Below are 26,496 nucleotides of genomic sequence, written 5' to 3'. Positions count from 1 at the left end.
CATGTTATTTTTCAGCACAGCAATATGAAACAATAAACATCAGGGAAACTCGATCAGACATTTACATTTATCTTCTGCCAAGCTTTAGAAAAGTTCATTCTTATCATAATTTGTCAGAGCCTGAGGAGTTGAACACTTGCTTCTTTACGCTCAGCTATTCTACTTACCGAGAACGGTGAGAAAAGCCTTGGAAGTTTTGACAGGCATTGTGAATAAAGAGCAGGTGTACTGCCCTTCATCTGACAGGGACACGTCGCTGACACTGATACTCAGCTCATGCCATGAAGCTCGGACCAGCTCGATTCTGTTGTCCCTCAGAGCTGAAAAACAAGAATTCAGGTTAAGGTAGGACATAGAACATTTACAAAGTGTGGCATGTTATACAAGAGGCTCAAGCAAGTGTCCTAGTGAAGTCTGGCCCCAGAACACAGGGATATGGATAGAGCTGTCTGTGCATGGTGGTTTCTTTCTCTGTGGAGTAAAGTATGAGAGTTTAAAGTTTTTGAGTGGTGTACTGGGTAACTTTTAACATATATACACTTGGAAACTAAGTGACTTCAGTTACCTTTGACCTTCCACTAAAAAGCTGAAGAGTGACTTTGATTTCTGCACTCTCTCAGCTTTGTTCAGTGCCTAAAATAAATCCTGCCTAAACCCAGCTTCTTTTCCTAGAACCCTTGAAAAGCTTCTTTTTCATGTATTTAGAAATGTTAGGAATCCTGTGTCTAGCATTGCACTGTTTGCCTACAGATTTTTCTCATGCCCACTACTAATATTGAACTGGAATATCAGATTTCTTGAATTCTATAACAGAGTATTTCTTATCATTAATAAATTGAAAATTCTACTTCTACATTTAATAATTTGAGGTAATTGAGTGTACGTGTCCTCACCCTTTTGATTATAACTAAATCCATGATCTCCTACCATAAAATCCATTCTAAAAAGTTTTGTTTGCATGAAACTAATGAGGGGAAAGGAGCATGTAGATTCACGTATATTCCAAATGTCACTTTAGTTAGTGCTTTAAAATTTAAAATATTTTAAAACCTGTATTTAGATTAGCTCCCAAATTCTATTGAAAACAAGGGAAAACATTCCCAAACATTCTATTTCTCTGTGGTAAAGCTGTTTCAGGAATCTGCATATATTAATCAAATCTTCCCACAACATAGAAATACTAATATCATAAGTAAGTAAACACTGCAATACTAAGCAAACAATAAAAAAGCCTCTGTAAGTCAGAGTTTAGCTGCACACCTCTAGATTGAAATCTCTAACCTGAGTGAAGTGTTTGAAACTTCAGTGAGTCTACTTTCATACTAAGCTTCTGAAAGCCAAAAGTAAATTTGGACTATGGTATTTGTTGGGAGAGTTATGCTTGCATTTATGAGAAGAAACGAGATGTTGAAGTCCCTAATGCTGTTCTCACTCACCTCTTTCTAAAGTCCTCAAAGGCTCTTAGATTTGTCTAATTTATATCTTCCAGTGATTAAAAAAAAAGAGAGGCAGAAGTTTTACTCTGGTTCTTTTGCTACTAAACCTAGATTTTTCTGCCCCATTGCCATCCAAATCAGTCCAGGAAGATTTACACCAAAATAAGCAGCTACAGTGAAGATTCAGCAAAAATGTGACTTGAATTTGTTTTCTTCTAAGGCTCCCATTCGGGTTTTTTTCCACCAGAAAATTTCAGCTGAGTCTACTCACTATGGTAGGCCAGCTACAGATCGACTCCCCCTCTTCAGGGTCTGACAACTGGAAGGTGACAGCTTAAGCAGACCTAACATATAGGCATGCCATGAAGTACTTCAAGGCACATCAAAGTGACTGAGATTGTGTGTAATGGACACATTCCAAGCACAACTGAGACATCGTCTGACTGGCTACAAGAAGAAAAGAAAAAAAAAAGTAGTACAAAATATAAAGTGCATATAATGGTGGAAATAGGAGCAACATTAACACAAACAAGCAAGCTGAACAGAAGCTGCAAAATGAAAAGATATGTGTATACAATATGCTGACATAAAAACCAAGGAAAACAAGCTCAGGAAAACAAAAAGTACCTAAAGCAACCTCTACCAACCCCAACCAGCAGGCAAAGCTGGTGACTGTGGCTTTACCAGCCCAAACTCCTCACAACAGTGAAGCTGTTGCAATCTTTGAGGAAGTAGAGGGAGGCTCAGAATTCCTTTCTCAGCTTTTCAATTTTAGTCAGATGCATACTGAGTAAACATAAGAATGGAAGTTTATTTCACATTAATGATCTTCCAAAAAAAAATTATTTTCAAAATGACTCAGAGCTTCCAAATGGTTTGGTTACCACCACAGCCAGATATATAATTTGGCATCAGCAGAGGAAATAGAAAAAAAAAAAAGTGAAAGCCAATCAACCAACAAAACCCAAAACAACAAAAATCTTTCATTACTCCATAATTTGAAAGTGGTGATTTTTGCTTCTCCTTAATCAGAAATTATTAAAAAAAAATCCAGCACATAATTTTACAGAATGTTTTACTTTCTTATAATTTTCAATTGTTACTATGTTGTGATAAAGATTTATGTATCTGTTGAAGTATTTTCCTACAGATGGGGCAATGTGTAGAATTTCATGCACTGAGAGGATTGGTCATGAATGGCACTAGAGCACAGCTGGCCTACAGATGATGCCAATAGCACACCATTTCAATCCTAGAATTGAAAAACAAACTATTTCCATCAACTACATTCCTACTGCTCCTCTCTCTCACTTCCTCCCCTCCATACCTTTTTTTAACCTTTGTACAATATTAAAACCTCAGCTGAGTCAATTTACTGGAAAACTCGTAAAAACAACAACTGGTCAAGAGATGAGATCAGATGTTCCATGTTTCAGTTAGGAGTGATTTTTTATTGAGCAAATAGAAAGAAAGTTTTATCATGGACATAGCAACACAGAACCCTGGCAATAAATGCTGTAAATAGCAACAGCAAAATACTCCTTTGCAGGAAAGCTGTTTGTCAGAAGCATTTTTGTAAGTGTGAAATCTAAAGACAATTAATTATCTGCGCCATTACTTTCAAACCTAAACATCTGTAAGCTTTCCTGTCTACACAGATATGAGAGCAAACCAAATTTTACTGCTATTGCTTAGACAAGATGAGTACCTAAAGACTTTTAGAATCTTATTTTCAAATTGTATTCCTATATCTGTTACTGTCTGTTTAGAAAGACAGCAGTGTCTCTTCATTAAATTGATAGCTGCAATGGATGCCAGAACTAGTTTGTTTCTATTTTCTGTTTAAGGTATATTTTGCTTAAAGGGCAAAGCTGGATGACAGAAAGAGTGGCTGCCTATGCTGCCTAACTCTCTAGTCCTGGCTCCTGCACCCTGGGGCAGAGGGAGCCCTCTGGGAGTGGGTGACCAACTCCTACAGACAGCAGAGGGAACATCAGTGACATCGGAGAAGCCAGGAATACTTCTAGCTAGCTCCAAATATTCAGGCATTGTGATTGAGTGGAGCAGGGTCTTGAGCATGGCAGAGAGTAAAGTCTTGTCAAGCCTGGCTGATGAAGCAAAGGAGCCTCTGGAGTCTGGACAGAAGCCAGCTACTGAAAGGTACCAAGAGGCAAACCAAAGTTTTAAGGAGAAGCCATACCCCACAAGGAGCTACTGGATGGGAAGGGGATTTATTTACAATGATCTATTTAATCTCTTTAAGCAAATCTTAGTTCTACTTATTTAGTGACTGATCTCATCCAGGTTATTATTCTCTATTTAAAGGATGTGAATTCCCAAAGCTTTCTGAAAGCTTTTTAATTGCACTTATTTGAACGGAGAATTGACCCAAAACAGGCTAATTTGACTATAAGGTTCAAGCCAACTCGAGGCTTCATGATAGTAGCCCAAATAAAGTACCATAAAGTAAAATACAAAATGTTCTCTTTTATTTAATTAACAGATGAAAATAAAAAGTAGAACACTCATGGGAACATTCTGCATGAATTTGGAGTTTGGTACACACTACTAACCAGAGTAGATTTCCTATAGGCTGAGATATCTATTCATTGTTCAGCATTTCATAATTTGAAAGTGGTGATTTTTGCTTTCCCTAATCAAAAATTATTAAAAAAAATGCAGTATAACTTCTTATGTAGTATTTTACTTTACATGACACAGAGATACCAGAGAAAGGGTAAAAAACAGAATATGTATTTCACTTCTACAAAATACACATTTGCCAAAACAGTAACAAAGAATACCAGCACTGACATCTCTTTCCTGTATTCTTATGTTGCCAGCCCTTTAAAAAATATAAAATGCTACAAGAAATATAATTGCATAGTAAATTCCAATATGCCCTAGGTACATTATTTCAGGTTTCTGTAATTCCCAGGCACATATAATGTAGTTAATTTGCAAGGCATGAAATAATTATGCATAAAACACTTGTTCCTGAGCAGACACACTTCATTTATTTTACCTGTCATTCTTTTCCTGTGGAAAAGGTTTTCTTTTAGAATATTTCCTGACACAGAAACAAGCAACCTCAATAATTTGCATAGTTTAATAATTACGAGTAAAAGATACAGTGTATTTCAGCTGCATTAATTAGCAATTGTTGACTGACAACCACTGCAATAAACTGGCCTCCTTGTTCACAATCAGAGAAAGCTGTTATATTTAAAAAAAAAAAATCTCATATGTTGTCATAGCAAAATATTGCAATAGGCGTTATATCAAAGAGAGAAAAGAAACTTAGAAATTCATGGAAATGGAAAAAAAAAACCATGGAAATGCAAAATTTGGAGAAACAGGAAAATCATCTACATTTCACACTGTGAGGAAAAGGCAGTTGGACCTCTTAGATGTAGCCACACAGCACCATCTCTAATGTTATTTCATAAGAAATGACCACATCTTCCTAGTATTTTGAGTCATATATTTGAAGAATGTGGAAAAAACCCCAAACAACAAAATCCCCAAATCCTCCAGAGTAATTTGCCAATGTTTCGACAATACTAACTTGACATATGCTGCCATCCTGGGATTCACTCAACAAAATTTTCATCCTTAAGCTAGAGCTGTTCCCTCTGTCATGGGAATAACGTAACCATTAGTTGGAACCAGAAAGATTTCTGATTCTCTACAGGTCATGGCAAACTCCCAGAAGTTTAATACTTATGAAACTGAAACAATCCCTCTGATTTTCAGATTCCAACTTTCTGAATGCAGTACCATCATCAAATCTGAAACAGATTTCAAGGGATTTATCTTGTGTTCCTGGATATACTTGGATATATTTGAGAAGGCCTTTTTCTTTGCTCCTAATGAGTTCAATATACCAAGATCCCCACAGGATGATTTACACCACTCGTTTATAGTTGTGCATCAACCACCACCATCTGGGAAAGAAACAAGAGACAGAAGTAAAACAAATAAACCAAACTATTATTGTTATTCTGTGTCTTCTAAACCATCATATTTCTTTTCAAATCATTGACATTTCCTTTAAAAAACTCATTAGTCCGTTGATGTATCAACAGTCTGCCCAATTGATACACAGCTATTCTATTGATGCCTAACCTCTCCAGTTGTACTTGCATGGTGTCTGAACTTCTAATATTTTAAAACTACTCAATTCTTTGTATGTGGAAAGAAAATCTGTTTCCTTCCTCTTTCATTGCCAGTCATGCAATTTGCTTACTTTCATACCAGTATACAAGGGTGGCAGTGTGGATATTTAGTAATCCCATGTTTCTATTTCTCCTTCTGCATGTGGTGAAGCCATTTTTACCTCTCAGTGATGCCATTTTTACCTCTCCATAGTGTTGTGTCTGTGAAACCATCACTTTTCCTCTAATTACTAGTTGGTCATGACTCCAACTGAATCAAAAGGTCAGAAAGACACATGAACTCTTAATCCTTCCATAGCCAGGACAGACTTCAGTACTGGGATAGAAGTGCTCAAACTGAGCCTACCTTCAAAGGTAATGTCAATGTAGAGGGGAAAGCATTAGAAATTTCTGTGCAACCTATCAAGTTGGCTGACACATGTACCCTTGGTGTCCTTTCATAGGTGACATCATTTATAAGTAAAATTAGCAGAAATCTGAAGGTTACAATAATATTCAGAGAACTTTGGCTAATTGGCTGTGGAACAGTCTGGTCAGTTTGCAGATATGTGATAATTTTTCCCCCCTTTAGGAAAGTGATTGGTAACACAGGTGAGGTCAATCAGACATTCCAAACAGTGTCAATTGGACACTATGAATACTTCAGCTTCACTGAATTTTCCAACCTGTTCATGTACTTTCAGGACACCACTGTGTTTAGTAAAAGGTGCAAAGTTTTAGAAATGGAAGAACAACAAAGCAATCCCCAGAGATAAGTTTTACTTTCATTGCAATGCATTCCTGAAGTACTTGGTAATCAGAAGGAGGAAACAACGTGGTCAAATACTTCTTCTACCTCTAATCATCTGGCCTCCTTTACTTTTTGCTCTGCTTTGCAATCTAATAAGACAGGACTGGATTGTTTTCAGCTATCATACAATGCTGAAATATTTGATTAGCTTATTTAGAGAACAAAGTTCAACAGCAAGCTGCTTTCTCCTTTCAATTTTTTCAGAATTTTTGCATGTTGGATAATGCATATACCAAAGGCATAACAGCAAACTCCCTCCATCAGAAGAGATGCTGACATTCTCACTGTGAGAGGCATCTACTCTCTGCCTTCTTACTGCCTTGAAAAGGCCAAAGCACTGGGGACTCAGAACCTGTCTGCAACATTATCTATTATTTATCAGGGTGCAAGGCCTTAGAGGCTTATGAGGAAAATCCAAAGAGCAAGATAATTTCTTCAGTGAAACAACAACAATTCCCTGTTTCCTGCAATCTGGATAAAATGAACACAAGTTTAGGGTGACTTACAATGACGTATGATCTTGAACACATCTGCTAAGTGAGCTTTCACCAACTGTTGCCAACTGACAAATGGAGGCCAGGACAATTATATGCCCTTCATGGAATAAACATGGGAAACTTTCCTGCATGGCAGATTTTCTGCACTGACCTATATTGTCTCTCATAATTATATTCTGCATTTGCTTCTTTCTCTTTTTCAGAGCATTCAAGAAACATGGCAATATGCAAAAAGAGAGGAAGAACTTGCCTTCTAGGGTGTTTATATTCCTGTTTCTGGTATAAAGAAGCACTGAACTTAAGTTCCTCTTGTCTTTTGAGAATCATAAGGATGACATTTACTGCCTAAGAAGGTCTGAGGGCTGAAGTTTCAAATCCTTCCAAAACATACAGGTTTTGAACTATGATGTTTTACTGTGTTGAAACAATATTTAACTGTACCTTCAAATAATAAAACAAAAATCACATTAGTCAGAATGAAACATTGTCTTACAAGGTCTGCTCATCTGGTTCCTTCTGCAACAGGGAATTACAAGATTTCATATTATACTAATGTAACTGGACATGTGCCACAGCACAGTAGCCGAGAAAATATTTAAAAATCATACTTCTCATATATGCAGCTGCAAAAATAAAAATTGCAAAATGATATGGTAAGGTTAGAGATGGACAGAATTAAAATAAATGAGATTCAGTAGATAAAAGTAATTGGTAATCTTATATACCAAGTTGGAGATGAATGTTTTAAAAGCAGTAATGCAGGAAAGAATCCCTGAGGATTACAGCAGAAATTATTTAACTATATGTTCAAATGCAGCACCACTCTAAAAAGATGAATCCTATTCTGGATTGTACTGATCCTGGCAATTATGGTAAAAGAAAGTGCTACAATATTCCAAAACAGCATACATCATACTGTGCCATATATTGTAAATTACAGACAGAAACAGTCTCTCAGTTGGGTAGATAATTTCTGAAGGTTTACTGATGGAACACTGCTCCATAACTAATATTGAAAAAAAAGAAAATAATACAACAGAGGTGTAATAAACAGTCCACACCTACCTAAGGAAATACTAACAGAAGTTAGAATTACTTTTTTTCCTATAATTTTGAGGGTAATACTGAAAAGGGAAAATACTACTTTTTGGACTAAATGAGAGCTCACGGTGAGATATTGTTAAATAATGACTTTATTGAAGTAGAAGTGATAAATAAATACTAATCCTCTTGCAAACTACAACAAAGTTACAGAGATTTCCAAGTTTGTTCCTCTGTCAAGACCAGATCAGGTAATTTTTCCCCATGCTACTGATGCTGATACTAATTATTGTGTTAACTGAAGTGATTGCTGACCAAGGCAGAGTTAAGCTTGTTTAGGTATTAAAAACTGTCTAGCCAAACAGCACAGAGCTCTACCAAGACCACTTATTTTAAAGCACATCTGTTACAGGATATTCTCTTTGTCCTCATCAAGTGACTGGCCCTTAAAGGCACTGCTGGTGATCCTCATGCACTGCTTATAGTCAGCTTTGAATGCAAGGAGTCCTAAAGGGTAGGGAACACAGAAGAACTTGGCCAAATTTTACACTCTTAGCACTGCTGGAAATTCATGTTCTACTCAGACTTGCCCAAATGCAATATGGTTTTTGTACAAGTCTGTTGCTGACCATGCCTTATGGAAGCCTCAGAACTGTATTTCCCTAACTTGTAGATGGTGACATGCCAGTTCTGCTCACTCACTGGCTAAGCTTAATGATCCCATGAAACTGGAAGTGTTTCTAGTGGCATGAATGAGTAATAATCATGGTAGAGTTATGTTTAGGGCACTGTTTCATATCTCTTGGAAAGGCAGAGTCTTCTAATTTCTAAAGAGTGCAGTCCTGTTCAAAAATGTTATTTCAGTAGCATATGGAGAGACTCCTTCACTTCTTTATGATCTAAGAGAGATTTCTCTCTAAGTGAAAACAGTTATAAGATGCTCCTGTTCTTTCTTCATTCTTTATGCAGATATAAATGAACATCACTCTTCCTTGAAACAGATGGCTGTGTTGGCTTGAGATGCCAACACAGGAATACTCATTCTTCCTAACTACATTAAGCAGTCAGACTCCCTAAACTGCTGCTGCAGCCAGTGGAGTAAGACAGCTTCCTCCAGAGACCAGTTAAGAACAGGTCAGTCTTGAAAATACTACAGAAACTGGACAAAACAGCCAAGAAATCATCAACGACTGATGAACACATCTGCAATCAACCTAGCAATTGATCCCACTACCAATGAAGAATCAACAACTAATGGATACATCAATACTGAAGATATTAGTGCTGGTAGGGATGACTCACAGGCCTCACTACTGAGGGAAGTGAAATATGGAGCAAAGTATCAGGAGAGATCTGAGATGAATCTAGTGCAATTCCAGAGAGGATTCTCAGAAAGCTCTTTGATGGTTTTAACATCTTTTATGATAGAGCCCTTAAAAGTTTTATGATGTCTCTCATACAGCCTAACAGCAGACAATCTGTCTCTCAACCACAAGCACACAGATGCTGCCTCTTTTGTGGGATTTGTCTTAATTTTCCAGATGCAGATCTGTTGTGAAGGAAACTATTAGTGAGAAATGGTGTCAGAAACAGATCATTAAGGGATCCGATCATCTCTCATACATGGAGAGGATAAGAGACTTGCGATTGTTTAGCATGAAGCAGAAAATCCTGAAATTAATCCAAATTTAAAAAATAAAAATGGCAGCAGAGCTATCTAGACCTCAAATTTTCTGAGAAATCTGCTCTAACAGTACAGAGTCAGACAACCAGATTGGACTAGACGACCTCCAGAGGTCCCTTCCAATGTGAAACAGCCTGTGATCCTGTCATTCCAGCTGGTTTGGGGGTGAAAAAACCTGCATATCACAAAATTCAGATATGTGACCAATCCTGAAGCACCAATAAAAACCCCCTTGGGGTAGATATTCAGAATGATTAATCTCTAGTAGCTTTTCCTAACCTTTTTTTCCCTCATGGAGGGTTTGGATTTTAGTGCTTCAGAAGAAGCTGCCAGTCTCTCCCCTTTATAGGCATTAGGAGGGAAAAAAAAAAAGAGAAAGAGGAAGAGAAAAATCTGTTTTTCTAGGCTAAATTTAATTTGTGCAAATGCACTTCTCTTGCAGGTATATTGCAAGAATGTGGTGACAGAAGGGCAGCAATACAATATTTAGAGTCCATGGTGGTGGGCAGACATATTCACAAGGTACTACAGAATATTATTCAGAAAAATAAAACCAACATTTAACATATGATGGCATACTAAGTACTGATAGATGCACTGAATAAAAACCCTCCTGCGAAAAAATGCATTATTTGACTAGCAGTAGATACAAACAGTAGTAGATGTGTGGAATCATGCTACCATCAGCAGCATTTATCCCCAATATCTGACTTTTTTTGGTCATTTACATACACCAGAGGTGTTTGAGTATACCAGAAGAAACTTGTCCATGATTAACATCTATGTCTAGACAAAAGGCAGCTGCATGCATCCTGGCTTTTTCATTTAAACATTTATTACAGGCATTTTTTAAGAGCTGGAGAAAAATATTCTTCTGGTTGTTTCTTTCTGCAGTTCAAATTGTAGCAATATGTAAAGGACAAAAACCATAAATTTGAAAAATATATAGAAAGAGTAACAACCATTTACAGCTGCATAGCTCGAGAATGCTTCTTACCCTTCACTCTTGCAACAGTTGTTCAGTACTGGTTCTCATACTGCACTTCCCTTAACTGATACAGTTTTAAGACTCACTAAGAAACTATCACAACTAACCTGTCTTCATCTTATTACTTTTGAAGGATAGATTTGCATATCATGATTGCCATATGAAAGAAAGCACTGAATATTTAAAAATTGCAAGGCGTTCTTTTAGTGGTGATTGATTTTTGAGGCTATTTTTAATAGACAGTGAATCACTTAAGTATTTGAGATACAGTCAAACAAGAATTTCTGAATTTAATATGTACCACTGAATTGTATAAATTGGATGAGGAGTGCCTTCCAGTTCCGCTTCACAAGACATGGCACAAGCCAAGGAGGCACTTGGCCTTCAGGGCAGTGAATGTTGCTGGACTCTTCCTTGAGCTTGTCAACAAAGTGCCCGTCAAAGGACATTAATTGCACATTTGGATGATAATATGTTCACAGCATCAGAAGTAATAGAGTGCTGCAGTAACAATCTGCAACACTGCATACGTGAATGTTTTTGGTATCTGAATTAAAATATTCCATTTTTAATTATGTCATGACCTTGATTCTTCCTTCTCTTGCCTCTCTTCAGATCTAATTCTTTTTACTGCTATTTACATAACTTTCAGCTACTTTTTGCTCTTCTCCAGGCATAAAATGTAGGACTTCTATTTTTAAAAGTATTTAGAGAAATGAACCTTTTGTCTACACATGTGAATCGCATTTCCCCTTTTACTCAACTCCTGGTATACTCAACAATTCTGGAAAAAATCCATATATTAAATCCCCTTCATTCTGTTTTCTATTTTGCTTGCAAACTGTTTGCAAGTTTGATGCTTTCCTCAGATCCTCCTCTGGCTCTTCTTTAATCAGGGCATTTTCAAGTTCTTAAAATAACCCTGTACTAAATAAAATTTTATATTTAATTATTTTCCCCTGTAATAGCCTTTAGTATACTCAATATATGTTTATTTTCAAACAGAAATTATTTGCCCTGCCTCACTGATCCATTCTTTCCTCATTTTTTAACTCTGTTTATCTTCTTTACCTCTTTCTCTTTGAAATCTTTCCTGACTGCACACAAATGTGGGTGTTCCGAATCCTTGGAATAAGCTTTCTTTTACTCCACTTTTTACTTCATCCAGTCTCTTCTTCTTCTCCCCATCAATCTTTAATTGATAAAAACCCCATTGGCATGCCTATTAGTAACAATTTTCCTATTTCCTGTAGTAAATAATTTTATTTCCTCTGTGTGATAGATGACTTCTCTATGAGAATGAGGTCATTAAAAAGAATAAGAATAGGCTAAACCAATTACATATACAATATACATTGGGAATACTGATTAGCAACTCTGTAAAAGGGAAGAATACTTAAATTAACTTATTACTTTATATTTCCAAACATAAACTCCAAAGTATATTTTATCTTTTCTGTAACAGAAGTGCAAAAATACAGCAATTGCAAATTTAAATTACTTTACACTTATCAGCATCCTGAGCTGTCTTAAGAGCTGTCCAAGAAGATGATCCTTTCCCTCTCCTCAGCACAGGTGAGATCATATTTGAAGTACTGTGTCCAGTTCTGGGCTCACCAGTAGAAGAGAGACAGGGTCATACTGGAGTGAGTAGAACAAAGGGCCACAAAGACAAGGACTGTATTTTACTGCTCAGGTTGCCCAGAGAGGTTGAAAGTCTCCATCCTTGGACATACTCAAAAGCTGACTGGACATGGTCTAGAGCAACCTGTTCTGCCTGACCCAGCTTGAGCAGGACAGTTGGATCACATGTTGTCCAGAGGTCCCTTCCAATCACAGCTATTCTATGATTCTCTGATTCATACAGTTTTAACCTATATCATAATACTATAGAAAAACAAAAGAATAAAAAAAAAGTATTCAAGCATTACTCTCCACCTTTTTGGCTTTTAAATTACTTTCTTATAATGAACAACTGGTATCCTGCGTAATGGTCTACTGAACAATACTGAAGACAACTGTTTGAAAACTATCCATCCACAGAGATAAATCTGACCTGGCACTGTTAAAACATTGACAGATTAATGTGATCACCTCTAGAAAGGAGTGCTGTCTTGGGTAGGCTCTCCCACAAACATGTCTTTTCTCAGAATAAAAACCAATTCAAAACCACTTAATTGAATCAGTGAAAATCTTTCCAGTTAGAACAATAGAAAGGGAGAAGCTGGAGAGAAGGCATCTTGCCCGATGTTTGCCTGAGTACATAAACGTGAGCTCTCAGATGGTTGTGATCTGTTCTGAGCTGGTTTTGCTACCTGAAGGATAACACAAACTTGAGCCTCCCAAGAAAACTTTTGCATCAACAATGAATTATAGCAGCATGGTCAGAAATAACAACCGCCATTAAAATTTGGACGCTCTGACAACTTAGATGTTCAGAGTTATTGAAAAGCCCATTAAACTACCTGTGTATCTAGGCTTAGTTTCCTCATTGAGAAATGATGTTACTACTAGATATAAATTTAAAATGTTTCCTCCTCAGACCAGCAATCCCATTGGTGTTATCAGGATTCAGCTGGAGCCAAAGAAATCTATTTAGAAAAATCCCTAGTAGACAAAAAAGTGAGTTCTATAATCCGGTTATTAAAGGTGCAGGAATGAAGTACCTCCAAATGCTGACTTACTGGATATATTTCTGAACCCTCTATGCCTGATGGGCAAGAATCATACTGGATTATTTTACTTCCAACTGGTCCATTCTGAGAGCAGGAGAAGAGAAATATTGAATTATAAAGAACTTACTAACTGTTGATTAAAAATATGAATAAAAAACCCCCACCAAATCCCAAACAATAACTTTGTAGAAAAATCTCCAGAGCTAATTCTTTCTCTTTCCTAAATTTGAAACCTTCCTTGCAGATTTAATTTTCTCTGGAAAGTATCACCAAAGAGTTATAGATTAAAATAAAACAAGAAGAAGAAAAGGAATGATCAAACAGTTCTAGCAAAGAAAACTACCATCCTATCAATTTAAGAATACCAGCAGATTTAACTCCACAGTCAGTCAAAGAGTAATCTGAGCTATATAGATTAACACTAACTCAAAGGCACAGTAAAACTGTGTAGGAGACCATAGGGAAGCTCCTTCTGTAAAATCTAGATCATGAGTTTTACACCAATAATTAGCAGATTCTGCAAACCAGTTCATCTCCAGGGTATGAAGACAAAATTTATATCCTTATACACAAATCTCTCTTCCTAATTCTACCAGGAGACAAAGTATTACGTTTTAACATAAGCATTAAAGCCAAAAAGGGGCAAAAAGTGCTTTTGTCTCCCTCAATGGAACTTTAGAGGATAAAGTTCCTTAGACTCCTTAAATTCAGAGGAAGGGGGGAAAGACTGTGGAACTACTTGAGAATCTGGCCAAGGTGTGTCTATCTAGATCCAAGATAGACAGCTATAAATGAGCCTAGATGAAACATTTCTGAGTACAACAGACAGAGGAGGATGGGAATGATGATTACGCTGCTTTGCAGTGTGGATTGCGGTAGCCAAAATGGTGTGCTGAATTATTCTATGAATGTAGGAACTGATCATCCATTTTAAAATTAAAGATATATTGTTCCCTGTGAAAATGAAATCAACGACTCGACTCTGATCTCCCCCATTACAGAACAAATCAGATAATGTAAATCAAGTATCATCTTGTAAGGTGATCTCTACTGGAATAAATTTGGCAGCAGTGACAGACATGTCAAAAAGTCAATACAACAATATCCAGCAAGCTCACTGGCATCCTGAACCATCATTTGATCTCTGATATTTCTGGAAGTTTAATAAAGAACAGCATCTAGCTCTAGCTGTCGATGAACTTAACACACACACAAAAAGCCCCCTATAGCAAACAGAAACGTGAATCTTTGTGCCTAAGGAAAACTTTTGGGCATCACCGACATAGTTCAATTATGCAGTGACAGGTACCTACCTGAGTTGCTAAGCTCAAGTAGGTATAAATGCCTCAGGGAAACTGAGGCAGAAGTTATACATTATACTCAGAAGGTATAAATGCCTAAGGGAAACTGCCTGAATTCTCCTGGGTCACTTATCTGCATGGAAAGTGGGGAATGGGGAGTAAATCTCATGTCTGCATCAGGGAAATTCACCAAAAAGTGCTCCTCCACTTATTTCACCTAGGAGCTCACCCACTAGATAATCTGAGTTACTTGCCAGATCTCCTCTGGCTCCAAAGAGCCAAAGACATATAAATATATACTAATTGAAGCAAAGATTTGAAGATTATTTTCCCACATTTCCTATCTCCTAGCTCTTTTTTTTCCCCTGCTTCCTACTGTGAATTTTTGCAGTGACATATCTTTGGTAAGTGAAGGTGTGAACAAAATCCATTAAAAAACTACAGAGGCCAGATGCCTAGGGCATTGTCTGAGAAGGTAGTTAATCAAATAGTCTTATTACTGATTTGCATTAGAGATTGTGGCAGCTAAAATTTTGTCCTTTCCTTACCCATCCCTCTAGGAGTGACTGATCCAACTATCCAGCTACTGGCTAGACCAAGCAGCCTCTTCTCTGTGTCTTTGTGTTATGGCTTACATGCCACATTTAGAGAAAAGTGGAGAGTGCCAAGAAACACTGAATAGCACCCTTTAGGCTGAAATTGCTTGTCCAGGTTTTATTCTCCCTTATTAGGTTTTCATAATGTTTAGCCTATGTATCTTCTGCTTCAGCTTGCTGTCTTTAGAGTACTCCACTCTTAATTTGTCTTGCTCTTTCCAGACACTTCTCAGAGAACTTGAATATGTAATGTGAGACAGACATTTCCTTTAGGTACACCTGCCTTTTTGGGGAACCAGCTTCCCCAGTGAGGAAAAACTGTACTTTTCATTAAATGAACATGTTACCAAGTCATTAACAAAAGCCAAGTGTTGACTTTTTAACCTCCCATCACACCTATTTAACTGTTTTCAAAGGCCAAACACCATCTAAGATTCTCTTCTATTTTTTTTTCCATTGTATAATAAATGATACCATTAAAGTTAGGCACTGGGCACTAGTTATCAATGTGCAGAGCTGAAGTCTATATAGATTCCACAAGAGAGTTATATGCAATGACCTCTCCTAAACAAAGCTTTTATTTTAATTTTTTTAAGAAAAGCTGAGAATCTTCATTGTTTGTAATATTAATACAATTGATGTTTGAATATAGGAGTTATGAAAAACTCTTGTGTAGACCAGAACTGATAGAGTGCAGAAGATGCTTATTTTTCTATCTTGGTGTACAGCAAAAAAGGGTGACATTTCCACAGTTGAAGACACCTCTCCTCTGAAAAATGGATTCTGGTAACATCAACAATATACAGTCTATATGAGGTATGTGTATCAGCTGAGAGGGGAAAAAATTAGGAAAACAATCGTTAAGACAAACAGCAGCCTAAACTAAAACTGACAGGCTTGAGTGATGACATAATACCCTCTTATTCTGTGATGGTGACACAAAAATGCCAAAGGACACAAAGCCGTCAGTCTTGTTGTTTATCTTCTATCTAAGACTAATAAAAGGAGATTGGTGACTGACAGAACAGACATGGGCACAGTCCTAGGCATTCAGTTTGCACTCTGAAAAATGTATTGATGGATTTAGGGGTGGCCTATTTTTTATTGTCTTTTCTGCATTACCTTTGTAAGCTTCCACAAACTTTTGATAAAACTTTTTTTTTAAGACATCGTTGCTTTTTCAAAATCATGATTAATTGTGATAATTGCTGATATCTGAGCGCCCTAGTAATTTATTAGTAGTATCAGCTTCTGGACAAGTGTCCAGATTAGTTGAAAACAAAGCTAAGTTTTGCATAACCTCCTAGGTACTATCATGGTGAATAACAGACTATTATCAAACAATTCTATTTTTAGCTGTCTCAGAAAACAAAGCCTAAATGCACCCTGCCACATCAGCTCCTAACTACTAAAAATGGAAAATGACACAGGTCTCTACAGAGCACAACAGTAAAGCAGCACAATTTAATTTTAGCACACAAATCTTGCAAGACAGGTAAAACTACAAAGACATAGAACAGGAACAATCTACATAGTGAAGCATTGGTGAAAAAGGTGACTTTTCTAGTCATTGTACCAATTACTCTGTAATAAACAGCTGGTAGAAAATACTCTGAAATGAACCAAGTATATCACAGAGTTCTGCAGAATAAGTCAATAGGGAAGTAAGGCTGTGCTATTAAAAACACAGGAGATAATACTCTCAAAATCTTCCCCTAAAGAAATGTGTGCACACATGAGGATGCAATGTCAGTAAAGCTCAAATTACTCTTCTTTATTATGTAGAAACCTCATAGAATTGAAGAAAGAACCATATAGAGCCACACTGTGTTGCAATTCATTCCTTTCATTGGAGGGATTGCACAGGCCTGTACTAGCAGGGTACATCTTTAAGACTTCCAAGAGATATCACCTGTTCTAAAAGAAACTACATGCAATAATTAGAAGGGACTTCAATTTCTGATTCACTGTTTGTGTCATATAGAAACGAACACTGTGAGGCATAATACTGAGGAGCAAGCAATATGTGTTTCCCACTGAGCCTGGCCTGCTCCCCTGCAAAGTACTGAATGTGCCCCTGAGAAATACAGGATTTACTTCTGCTTTGGTTCTTGGTTTGTTGTTTGACCTTCTCTGGAGTCACTTTAGCTCACTGAACCTATGATTTCTAGCCCCACGTGGTGACAATGACTTTCTTTCCATGTAACACTTGCTGTAAAGTGTTATTAGGAAAAAGGCAAGGTAACAAAGGTGGAAATTCAATTCTCATTCCAGATGGACTGGAAAGTATTTCTTTATTGACACAGAAATACAAATTGGCTCAGTTTTAACAGCTCTATTCATCTCCTGGTTGCTGAGTGTAGGGGCAGCAGCAAGGACAGGAAGAAGGTGTTTGGAACAGCTGAACTGAGCAGGCGTTTGACAACACTTTGAAGTCCCACTGCTGTGTCTGTGTGTTTGCTATCACAGCATTTGAGATAGAGGGTTCAGTTTTGATCTCCTCACAGACTACAAACCTCTGCATCCTCCTCTCCCTTATTTCAGTGATTTTGACTGATGACATATATATTTTTCAAGTTTCAGCAAATCATTTTGCTTTAGAGTTGCATTTTAGCAGTATATTTAACACTGGCTAGTGTAAGAAAAACAATTCTTGATGTGAAGGATAATCAGAAAACTCCCCTCTCTTTCCTGTATCACCACTGCATCACAATGCAGTTATACATCTTCTGATACATAAGTCAATGCGCACCACTGTGCTACGCTCACCTCATTGCAGCTCTTGATGTTATTTCTCTTTGGCATCACATCACAGTACCTGAAAACCCCCAAAGCTCAGAAATGCACAGCCTATCATGTCTTATTAATTCAGTAATATATAAAACCTGTCGACACAGTGAACTTGGCAGCAGGTAACTCTCCTTCCATCCCCTTATCCTGCACTCCACTCACATGCTTCTGGTGATAACAGAATACTTTATTGTTATTTCAGGCACAGGAATGTGCAAAATTTTCAGCTATCCTGTCTTCCTTGGGACAGGATAAGAGTAAAATATATGAATGAAATACATTAAAGGTGCAAGAGAGGTGTTTTGGGGTTTTATTGTTTGTTTGTTTTTTGATTTGTTGAAGTGTGCATTAGTTGAACTGCTTCTTCCTACTGCAGTATAGCCGTTCACCTTCTTAAACAGATCAACAGGTCTTACAAGCATATCCCTAGAAATTATAAAGAAAACTCTGCCTTTTAATATGAAGAACTGTTCTTACTTTGTCTGATTTTTTTTCCAGAAAACAGGTTCTTCTTATTTCAATAGCATAATAAAAAATCTTCCTGCAACACTGCACCATTTCAGTCTCCTATATTTAGAGCAGTAACATGATGTAATATCGTTTAAACATAAAGCTCCAAAACCCTGTCATTACTCCACTCTCAGTGCTACACTTCTTAGTGAAACTTAGCAACAATTAAAGCATTTAAACAAATCTGTGGTTTCAAGGGCAGCCTAAAAATATTACAAGATAGCCTAGAAGCACGATGTTCTTTACACCCTGATGTAAGCCTCCTGTCAAAGTAGTTTTAGTCTGACTATGGAAGAATGTGATCTTGACCAAAATAACAATGAAGAGAAGCACTCAGTCAGAACTGCTCAGATGTACTTCCTGCTCTAACACATTCCCCACCATAAACAGATTCTGAGATGACATTGCATCAGTTAATTTTCTTCCTCAAAATTTCAAGTGCTTTGCTAAAGTAACATTAACAGCTTTACAATACTAAATGGAAATTACACTCACAGCCATGTACAACATGTAAACAAACACTGGAACTTGAAAGAAAATATTTCTTAACTGGACTAAAAGACTGAGAAAAACAGGACACAACCAAAATGCCAGGAAGTAGGAATTGCAGGTGCTTATCTCAGAATTTACACCAATCTCTTCTTAGTTTTTGATATACATTTTACCTTTTACTCCTACTTCAGAAATGCAGATGATAGTTACTAGCTGCACAAGAGACACTGAGTCCATTAATATAGAAAGCATTGAGAGGAAAAAGCTAAAGAATATGACATTATATTCAAGAAAAGAAGGGACATTCCCAATTCAACTATTAAAACAGCAATATCATTAATGTCCACCTCTACTGGGTTTTGCAAGACAAGGTTTTGATAGTGGGGGGGCTACAGGGTTGGATTCTGTGAGAAGCTGCCAGAAGCTTCCCCCATGTCCAAGGGAATGCCAGCTGGCTCCAAGATGGACACACTGCTGGCCAAGGCTGAGCCCATCAATGACAGTGGTAGCACCTCTGGGAGAATGTATTTAAGAAGGAGGGAAAAAACCTGTGCAACAGCCATGCAGACACCCAGGTCAGTGAAGAAGGAGGGGGAGGAGGTGCTCCAGAGCAGACATTCCCCTGCAGCACACGGTTAAAGACCAAGGTGAGGCAGCTGTACTCCTGCAGCCCATGGAGGTCCATGGAAGAGCAGATTTCCACCTGCAGCCTACAGAGCAGCTGGATGCCCAAAGGAGGCTGTGGCCCCATGGAAAGCCAGCCCTGGAGCAGGCTCCTGGCAGAACCTGGGGTCCCATGGATAGAGAATCCCCACAGGGAAAGAGATTTGCTGTCAGGACTTGTGATCCTGCAGGGGACCTACACTGGAGAAGCCCATTCTTGCAGGATTGCATCTTGTTGGGAGAACCCATAGGGCTTTTTTCTCACAGAAAAAAAAAAAAGGCAGCTCACAATTCTAAAGATTCATATTTTTCTTTTTCAATGGTCTGTGCCTGAATATAGCTATATACTGCAAGTGCCAGAGATGTGCTTAGTGATGTTGAATCAGAGCAACTCTGTGGAACAGTTCTCTGCTCCTCGCCTACATAAACAACACCTTCTCAGAGAAGAGTTTACTTCTTCATTTGGCCATGCTTGGCATTTGAAATCCCCAATATCATAAGAAGGGTATGACTGTGAAGCACTTGAGAAGCAGTTTTTCTTTGTTATCTGGCCAAAGCATGTATCATCTCATGGTCCCCTATGGATACACATGAATGACACACACTGAAGATGTGGAATATCACTGATCATAGTTGAATGCCACTGTATGAGGCTGGACTGGAAAGAAAGCTATAAGCTATATCCAGAAGTTAAGGGGAAACAGGCTATCACACATAACAAACATGCTTCTACATTCAAATGAACTTCTTGGCAGCTACACCTCAAATTAATGATCCTTTGAACAATCTCAAAGTAACGCACCACAAAGGCGCATTATTCTAAGGAATTGCAGTACAGCCACCACCAACACTTATTCTGCAGTGGAAAATGCAGTGCCACAATAGGAATATCAGACCTGGCATGCAACTAAAGGCATGGTGCAAAGGTATCTGCTACGAGTCCAGCTGCTGGGCTCAGCAACATTAAAGTAAGCACGGTGAAGTGGCTACACCACACCGAGGACCTATTTCTGCACAGCACTGTCCTCAGCTGCAGGTCACAGCCAGTATCTCTACCTCCTCACTGAAATACAAGTATTTTTCTAGGCTTCTTGCAAGGCTTTTTTTTTCACTAACACACCAATGCTGCAACTGACTGTGGTAAATTTCAAAGTTTTTCCTATTTACTGAATTGAATCTGATTTTTACTGGTACATTGATTGCTGAAACTGCCCCCAAAACAGAGAACTATTCTATTCTTGTAATTAATAATGCGTAACCTTCATGTTAAGGCCTTTTATCCTTCAGGTATTGTACTATGTCATTACAAAGTGGATAATAATTGTCCAGCAGGACTAGCAAGAGTACATCAGAATCCACAGTAACGATTTACAGGACCATTGATTGCCTAAATATTTGATCAGTCTGTATCATTCATCTATTGCAATATTTATTTTAGATTTAAGTGTTTTCCTATGCTCATTATCTCCGTAAATCATATTGGAAGTTGTAGTTCTTCAAATAAGTTTCTACAGCATAGAATAAAAAGTGGCTCTTAAGTCTATGACCAGAAAGATGAAGCAGAAATTATTTTCTATTTTTCATTGCAAGGTGATGTTTTCTCTAATCAGACTACCAGAATCAATGCACCACAAAAGATCATTTGGCACAGAGAATATACATCACAGATAAGCTTAATTACTTTTCAAAGGGGAAAGAAAACTGCTCTGTGAAATAGAAGAGAGGTCTCATATTGGCCTGACATGTGCAGACAGAGCTGATTGCTACTATACCATAGCTCAGACATGGCTGTGTTTTACAAAACTTCTGCCACACATAGGCAAGTGACCTACTGTAACAGTGCTAGCACCCATGTCATTATCACAGAAGTCTTTTTACTCTACACTACCAGAATTGGGCCCTAGTGGGGTTCCCCAGAGCTCCATCTCAGGCCCAGTTCTCCTCAACATCTTTTTTAATGACCCAGGTGTAGTACTCTAAGGAATACTAAGTTTTCCTACAACACTAAATTGGGAGGAGCTGTGAACTTCCTCAGAGGCAGAAAGACCCTGCAGAGAGACTTTGACAAATTAGGGAGATGGACCAACCACATGAAGTTTAACAAGGAGAAGTGCCCGATTCTGCACCTGGGATGGGGCAACCCTGGCTATGTGTCTAGACTGGGGAATGAAGGGGCTGGGGAACAGTTGCAGAAAGAGACGTGGAGGTCTTGGCTGATGGCAAGTTGAATCTGAGTCAGCAGTGCCCTGGCAGCCAGGAGGGCCAACCATGTCCTACAGGGTGTCAGGCACAGCATCACCAGCCAGTCCAGAGAGGGGATTGTCCTGCTCTACTTTGCTCTGGTGCAACCTCACCCTGGATATTGTGTGCACTTTTGAGTGCCACAATATGAAAAAGACATAAAGCCATTAGAGAGTGTCCAAAGGAGGGCAATGAGGATGGTGAAGGGCCTTGAGGAGAAGCTGTATGAGGAATGGCTGAGGCCACTTGGTCTGTTTAGCCCGGAGAAGAGGAGATTGAGGGAAGAACTCATTGCAGTTGCAACTTTGTGAGAGGAAGTGGAGGAGCAAGTACTGATCTTTTCACTCTCATGGCAAGTGGCATGACTCGAAGACATGGCATGAAGAAGAGTCAGGGAGTGTTCAGGGTGGATATCAAGAAAGTTTTTCACCCAGAGGGTGGTTGGGCATTGGAATAGGCTCCTCAGGGAAGTGGTCACAGCACAAAGCCTGACAGAGTTCAAAGTGTTTGAGCAACACTCTCAGGCATATAGAGTGACTCTTGGGGTGTCCAGCACAGGGCCAGCAGTTTGAGTTGATGATTCAGATGGGTCCCTTCAAACATAGAATATTCTATGATTCTATGATTTGATGGAAGAGTAGGATCAGTGAAAGCCCTCTAAAACGGACACTACAGATTTACAAAGAAACACTTTGTAAAGTACACCTTAGCCATATTTTGATAACTTAATTAGCAGGAAGCCCTGCTGCAATGAATTATCAAGCAATTCCTGCCCCTGTGAACCTTTGGGCCAACCATGGCACAGTTTGACTCAGGGTGACACCTTCACTCACCTCCTTCTCTCAAAAGAAGAAAGTGGTATTTCAGCACAACACATACATACTACCACTATGGCAGGTAGCTTCATGCAGGATTTTCCCTTTTATATCCTAAGGTAGCCTAACTCGCAGAGAAGCAGAGACAGGCCATGTTTTCTTAGAAATCACAGTTATGAGAGCCTACACAGCTCTTCGTTTAACTGCCAAGATTATGTTTTCCTTTTGTGAGCAAAAGGAATTGCTAAACATTCTGACTAACAGGACTGCATTATTTTACTGAGGTAAGGAAAAGGGCACTGTTTTAATGAACTGTGATTAGATTAACTGACAGATAGAGAGAATTTGCAACATCTGCCTAATTTGTATCTAAGACAGAGACCTATGTGATGTAAATTTCCAGGACCACTGGGGAAGACAGTGCATGTTTAGGAGAGAAAACATTGTGAACATGACATTCTCTTTCAAACTGTAAAGCACAGTAGACATGCAATCTCTAAATGGGTATGTAAATACATAAAAAGCCTTCGAGTACTTCTAGGTGTACTGAAAACAATATCATGACTTCTCTAGTTCACATTAAGTATTGGTAGCACTGATTTTGCAAAAAATATTCTTCAAAACACATCTCAGGAGTATACTAGACTATACTACTTTCATTGAATAGGAAGTTAGTGGCATAAAATCCTTCATCAATAATCTTAGTGTAGACCTCTTCTATTCCCATGCAATTTATGCTGCTCAAAAGCTTTCGAGGCACATTCTCCTTGAATAATGATGCCACTTCTTTTACTTTGCTCTTTACGGCTTGCACAGCATTTCAGCTTTGATAAATCAAGCCCTAAAACTTTTATGATTATTCCAGTTGTTTCAAGACTCTTCTCCACATACTATTTTGCTGTCTTATGTTTTCATTCTCTTTTCCTTTCTTATGTCACTGTACTTCATAAATGCACTTTGTTTTACAGAGTTTTACTAGTCTAGTTTTTATTCTGTCTCTTTATTACTACTTCTACTCCTTTATTCCTTTTGTTTTCTTTTTATCCACTTTCGTGTCTCTATATTGTTATAGTGTGCTGAAGTAGATGGAAGTTAAGCTGCCATGCATTCTAAGGAGGATATCTGAATTTAGAAGTGGAAGGAATCAGCCCTAATCTGGGTACAGTCCTCTTTTTTTTTTTATAGTAACAAGTACAATTACTCAATTTTGCTTTCAGTTTAATTTTATTGAGTATTATTTCATTAGCCTTTTCTTTTACTAATCATTACAAGGTTTGTAAACTCTTTTGTATGGACATACCCAACACAGCAATGGCCGCAGCTTACACACAATTTAAATACACCGTAAACTGCTATTTAAACATGCAGGAGTGACATGCACATTAGGAGATCAGATAACATGAAGGATAGTAAATAACTATATGCTTTCTGGGACACTTGCATGAAATATAAAGTACATTTGAGAAATGCATAACCTGTCATGGATCAGCTCCCCTGTCTCTTTCTCCTCACATTTTCATATGTTCCTTCTCCTTTATTTCAATACTTATGTTGAGAATACAAATTCATGGAAATACTCTTTAACAACTAACCACCTGGAATTTAGAGTGCATGATTTTAGATGTTAACCAAATTTCTTCTTGCATGACAAAGGAAGGTGATAGAGCAATGGATTCAGAATAACACTGCCAGCACAAGAAGATACAGACATAGTGGCTGCACAACCAGAGAAGATGGTCAGTCTCCTACTCTATGTAAGAGTATTTATCTGCTAGGACTGTGCTAATGCTGAATTTCCTCTTTAGGACTTTAGATACCAGTCCTTAAAAAACTTGTTTCCTAAACCCATGCCATTTTCAGAATTTGCAGAAGTCAAACTCCTTAACAGGCAACAGGAACAGGAGGATATCATTGAGTGGCAGGTATTTTAATGAACGTTTTCTCAGTCCCATTTTTCTCCCTCCTGTTTTGTTTTTGGTTTTTTTTTTTCTCCTCTCCCTCCTCTCCTCTCCCAAAGTATTCCTGTTCTAAACTGTCTATTTTTGCACCTACAAAACTTGCATACATGGAGCTGACCCCCTGAGTAGAAAGACTGAGTGGCAAATAATTCAGTTATGTCCGGCTGTGATTTCATATTTATATATAAAGTAACTGGGTTTTGTTCTGCTTTTCTTTAATAACACCATCTCAGAGGTACAATTCTACAGCCACATTTAAACTACCAAATAATGACAAAAAAACTGGTTTACCAATCAGTTCATATAACCATTTGCTTTTATTTTTTTGACTAGAGGTTCTCAAATATTACCTGCTTTTCTAATGACATTTACCTTGTTAACACTGTGAATCCATAGTTCCATTAGAGTGGAGTGCAAAATAACTGTGGGAGGTAAAGTCCCATTTCTCTCTTACATTTAATACTTTTTCAGTCTTTTCACTTACTCTCAAAATGTTACGAAAATTGACAAGTTTCCTATTTCTGATGATACTTATTCTAGTAATCTAATTACTTCTTGTTCTATGATTTTTATGCAATTATATTATGCCATGAAAACAGCATGTTCTGTCAAATTGTTCTTTTTGTTTCTTCATGCAGTGTTAGTACATTAAAAATAAGAGAAAAAGCATTCTCTGTAACAAAGCCATAAATAATTCCTAGCATCTTTATATATGTATTTCTAAAATTCTTCTTAATAAATGAGACCTTCAATTCACTGGAAGATATTTAGTGCATCAAAATAAAATCTTACAACACACTATCTCTGAGATGTTCTGTGCCAGTCATATCAGCTTGTTCTCATTGCCTCAATCAGGTACAATTTAATCAGAAATAAATTAGACTTCCTCCATTAAAGTAAAAATATACACTTGATTCTTATTCATACTCAACACATTTGCTAGAATCTCCAAGTGTATAAGGATTAAGGAGCTCAGCAGGCCCTCTGGTAAAGTGATGCATTTTCAGCTGATCCTTGATCTCCTTTGCTAAGTGCACAACATACACGACATTATGTGTGATAATGGATGCCTTTTGGCTGATGACACTGAGGTTGTATTAAATGACAAGCTGATGATATCTCTTTCACTGTGACTACATCTGTAGCTATAGGTCAGTTCTTTGTTTTAGCAAACCATAGCTAAAATTAGAACCATTTAACCATTTTCTTGGATGAACTACATATTTATTCTAACTAAGAATAGAAAATTTTCTAAAGAACAAATAGAAAAGAAAAAAAGAGAGAGTTTAACAAAAGAATAATCTCTGTACCAAAATGTCACATGGTGCTTTGTGGCTAACTTTCAAAATAAGACTGAATAAACCACTAGGAAATTACATACCAAAAAAAAAAAAAAACCCAACAAAAAACACCAAACCAAAAACCAACAAACTTGAACCAGAAAGGAGGTGACCTTCTTAAGAAATGGATTCATTATCAAAATGTTAACTTTGTGTGGGCAAAGTTTTCAGGCTCACCAAGCCTATTTCAGTAACTGCCCCTGAACATCTTCAAGAAATGACTGGACGAGGCACTTAGTGCTGTGGTCTAGTTGGCAAGCTGGTGAGTGGTCAAAGGTTGGATTCGACGACCTTGGAGTTCTTTTTCAACCTAAATGATTCTATAGTAATGGTGTAGGCTTTAGCCTTTGTCTAGCCTCAGCTACTGCCCCATTTGGCTTAAGATTTTTTAAGAAAACTACTCGATACACTACACCTTTCCCTTGTGCCTAAGGCTCTTAAAGTAAGGCATCACCAAAGTAACAGGGTAATCCATGAAAATCAGGTGGGCCTGAAAATAAA

The 26,496-nt window shown here is 37.7% G+C and overlaps 1 protein-coding gene across 3 annotated transcripts in view; it reads right to left on the bottom strand.

Annotated features, from left to right (window-relative positions):
* Nucleotides 1–26,496, bottom strand: part of CADM2 (cell adhesion molecule 2) — a 601,907-nt gene that overhangs the window by 120,048 nt on the left and 455,363 nt on the right. For all 3 annotated transcript variants that reach the window (XM_071563511.1, XM_071563530.1, XM_071563521.1), the window contains one exon: nt 168–320. In XM_071563511.1, coding sequence (XP_071419612.1) covers nt 168–320 — 153 coding nt within the window. The remainder of the gene's footprint in view (nt 1–167; nt 321–26,496) is intronic.

The sequence above is a fragment of the Pithys albifrons genome, chromosome 1 (assembly GCF_047495875.1).
Source record: "Pithys albifrons albifrons isolate INPA30051 chromosome 1, PitAlb_v1, whole genome shotgun sequence".
In the NCBI taxonomy this organism is placed as follows: Eukaryota; Metazoa; Chordata; class Aves; order Passeriformes; family Thamnophilidae; genus Pithys; species Pithys albifrons.
The sequence above is the reverse complement of the archived record's forward strand: the minus strand, read 5'-3'. Positions and strand labels throughout refer to the sequence as shown.